At 48.3% G+C, this 3,545-nt stretch overlaps 1 protein-coding gene across 1 annotated transcript; it reads left to right on the forward strand.

The window, feature by feature from the left end:
- Positions 1 to 783: 783 nt before the first annotated feature.
- On the forward strand, positions 784 to 2,511 carry LOC122015973 (probable WRKY transcription factor 41). The gene is made up of 3 exons (XM_042573087.1): positions 784 to 1,219; positions 1,302 to 1,427; positions 1,603 to 2,511. The coding sequence occupies exons 1-3, from the start codon at positions 897 to 899 to the stop codon at positions 2,192 to 2,194; spliced, it is 1,041 nt and encodes a 346-aa protein (XP_042429021.1). The 5' UTR covers positions 784 to 896; the 3' UTR covers positions 2,195 to 2,511.
- Positions 2,512 to 3,545: the final 1,034 nt, after the last annotated feature.

Consider the following 3,545-nt stretch of genomic DNA (forward strand, 5'->3'; position numbering starts at 1 on the left):
CCATGGAATTGGTCCTTTGACTCTCGTACAATCTTTCTAATGTATCCAAATTTTGCTGCAACCTTTGAATTCCAATGGCATCGACCAGATGCTGAAACCCAACGCGTCAATCCGTCCGCGACTCGAATTCAATGATGACCTAAAATCCATTTTTAATATATAATATCTTTTATTGCTGCGTTGAAATCCACGGGTTTCACCTACTTGGAAATTCTTAGCCGTTCATAATCTTTATGTTATGTCGCTTGTCACATCGCAGTCCTGATCCAGTGATTCTTTTACTATATAGCAAGTTGAATAGACCGAATGGGATAAACAGGTCTATTGAATTAAGTGAATAATTCCATCGATGGAAATTTCTGGAGAATTTCACTCAATAAACTAGTTGATACTTTTGTAGACAATGGAGAAATGCTGACCTGGTCTTCTTCGGGCTTCTGTACAATCTCCAGCTGTCATTAGTAAATAATCAACCAGAATTATTTGCTAAAACACAGAATTGAGAGGTAATTAATTTTCATGTCCAGTTAATGTCTGGGTTAGAGTGCAGAGCACTTTTATTACGAGTGACGTCGCACTCACGCTCAGCCTAACTCACGCGGCCGTAAGAGCCAAAATTTAGACTGAAGCTTAATCAAATGTTCTGGAACAGATCCTCCTGCTAAGCGTTGACCTTCATTACTCTGCAATCTCCCATCTTTGAATCATTCAACCACCAATTCTTTAAACCGCCTATCGGTCAAAGTCTTGTTCATCCTCGTACAGACTAGACGATCCCCATTTCATCCTCCACTTTAAATTCTCGCTCCCCCTTCTTTCTTTCTCTCCCAACACAACACGTACATACATTGCATGATTCTGCCTACGTGATTCCAATTTCAGTCGATCAGTTTACGATGAATGGCGCCGTCGATCTTGGTTCCCTGCTCAGGCTGCTGTTTCAGGCGGAGCAGCAAACAAGGCAGCTCATCGGGGAGGTCAACGCAGCCGAGAATCATTACCATCGCGAAGTTCTGCTGCAGCAGATACTGTCTAATTTAAAGGAAGCCATCGCCACTGCTAAGCTCATGGAGCCGGAGCCGCCTTCGGCGTCCCACCTGCCGCCGCAAGTACAACCTTCGAGCTCGCCGCCGGTGTCCAACTGCAGCAGCCCCCGTAGCGAGAGCTCCGAGAGGGTACTGTTCAAGGAGCACGAACGCAGGGAGATGTGCAAGAAGAGGTTAGTTAGCTCGTACCGTTACGACGATAGATATGTGACAGTTTAAGCATTCTGATTAATTGAGTCCTCTTTTGGGGTTCAGAAAAACTCTACCAAAATGGACGAACCGAGTTCGCGTTGTCGGCGGCAGGCTGGCAGAGGGATTGGAAGATGGACACAGCTGGAGGAAGTATGGGCAGAAGGAGATCCTTGGAGCTATGCATCCAAGGTTTGCAAATTAAACTTACCTTTCTCATGCTTCCTCTCTTGATGTTATAATTGAGAGCTCGATCAGTACAGTCGTGATCGTTTGGTGCAATTAGGCAACTCATTGAGATTGTTTCTGGAATTTCAGTTTGTAGAAATGTTTGAAGAATATAACCGTTTTAATTTTACTCGTCCAGAGGTTATTACAGATGCACTCACCGTAACACCGCCGGCTGCCTCGCCACAAAACAAGTGCAGAGATTGGACGACGACCCCTGCGTCTTCGACATCACCTACCGCGGCGATCACACCTGCCTGCAGAATCCGCAAGCGCTGCTAACTCCGGCGGTAGAGGAACCGGCCACGAGCCAAAGTCATGACCGCAGCCCTCCTCTGCTACAGGAAACGGAGGATCCTCTCCATGAACAGCAGAGCCAAGCTCTGAGCTCTGACTTCTTCCTGCCTTGCTCTTCCAACCAAATGGCAAGTTTTCCTCCTCAGAGCCTCGCCTTCTCGTCGATGGCGGCCGTTGACCACAATAATGACTGCTACACCGGGAGCATCTCTCCCCTCTTCATTTCTGCAGTGACCTGGGACTCCAATCACTTCTCTGTGACTCCTTCTCATGTTGCAGTTCGTCCGAATGCTACTCCCGACTCTGAACTCGCTGAGATTGTCTCGGCGGCCACTTTGCCGATCAACTCACCGAGGATGAACGCGAATTTTATGCAGGACCATGTGGAACTTTCCCCCTCGTTCAACTTTGATCCATCCAACTTTCTCGGGTAGAACAATGAATTGGTCGATAATTAACGATAAAAGTAATTGACAGAACTTTTCCTGCCGGAAGCCACCACCTTCATGATCACGCGGTAAATGCAACGGCAACCGCGGTGATTGGGCCGTAGTGCTTCGCAAACAAAGCCCTCCGGCGGAGCTCCCGCAACGTCAACCTGTAAAGTCACTGCAGGAGGATTAGAAATTGGAGCAGCTAAAGAGCAATTCGTTGAATGAGAAGAATAGACTTCAATTTAATTAAAATTGCATTAATCATGAAATTTTGAACCTTAATTGTAATTTGATCTGTTATTAGATTGTTGTATTAATTTTTTTTTTATCTGATCCTGTCCGGAATCTGAGTCAGACGGATCACCAGATGAGGTGGCAAGAATGCTGACTGAATCGCGACGTCTCGGAAGAGGGTATGCTGAGATGACTTATATGTTGACCAAGTCTTCAGAAGTCCTATGGTCAACGCTACCTGCAGCCAGCGACCAGATCGCCCCGGTCTCTGGTACCTCGAGGCTCGAGGCAGATCTTACGAATATATAAGTAACAACCTAATAATATAATAGTGAAATAAATGAGGGGCGAGTACGGAAAATGTACCCTGGCTCAGGGGGCCGCCCTCGGATGGGACGCTGTTCGAGTTGTCGGGACCCGGAAAAGTAGACGACGCCTAATCAAGATGGAGAGCTGAATCTGACGACGTAGAGTCAGATGCGGAAGGAGGGCGTTAAAGGGGCATTTCAGACTTTTCGCAGGGTAGGGCATTAAAGGGGAAAGGGCACTGTAGCAAAAAGGGGGGATCTGCTTCGTGCTTAGGGGGCCGCCACAAAAGGAAGGGGCCAATTTCTCTCTCGCGCGCTTAGCTCCTCGCCGGCGCCGACCGCCATTCTTCTCCCTCTCCACCTCGCGACGTTGCCACCAGACAAATGGTGACTCCTCACCAGAGGTTCTCGCCGCCGCCGCCACACGGTCTCTCCCTCTACTGCTCCTCCCTCTCCTCCTCGCGACGCCGGCACAGGGCAGACTCGCAGCAAATCCTCTAAGCAGCCTTCTCCACGTCTCTGCCATCTCGTCGCCTCCCCTATGGTTACTGGCCAACAAACGCTCCACGCCGGTTGTCTCCTCTTCAACGGGCAAGCCCATTGCCCTCTATCATGCACCCGAAAGCTCATGCACTGTCTTCGACAGATCTCACACCGTCGATAGCAACAGTGCCGCAGCCACCTCATCGCACAACTCCACTGCATCCGTGTGGCCTTCGACACTATTGGCATATTCTTGTTAGAGTGTATACTAAAAGTCTAGCTTTTGGTATAAACATTTATCTAGAAATAAGAATCACATTGGTCAA

This window comes from Zingiber officinale, chromosome 8B (assembly GCF_018446385.1).
Source record: "Zingiber officinale cultivar Zhangliang chromosome 8B, Zo_v1.1, whole genome shotgun sequence".
NCBI classification, from domain to species: Eukaryota; Viridiplantae; Streptophyta; class Magnoliopsida; order Zingiberales; family Zingiberaceae; genus Zingiber; species Zingiber officinale.

Excerpts from the sequence above, each read along its gene's own strand:
- LOC122015973 (XM_042573087.1), top strand. The coding sequence starts at position 897 with ATGAATGGCGCCGTCGATCTTGGTTCCCTGCTCAGGCTGCTGTTTCAG. Across the intron at positions 1,220-1,301 it reads AGGGAGATGTGCAAGAAGAG|AAAAACTCTACCAAAATGGA; the intron begins GTTAGTTAGCTC and ends TTTGGGGTTCAG. Across the intron at positions 1,428-1,602 it reads CTTGGAGCTATGCATCCAAG|AGGTTATTACAGATGCACTC; the intron begins GTTTGCAAATTA and ends TTACTCGTCCAG.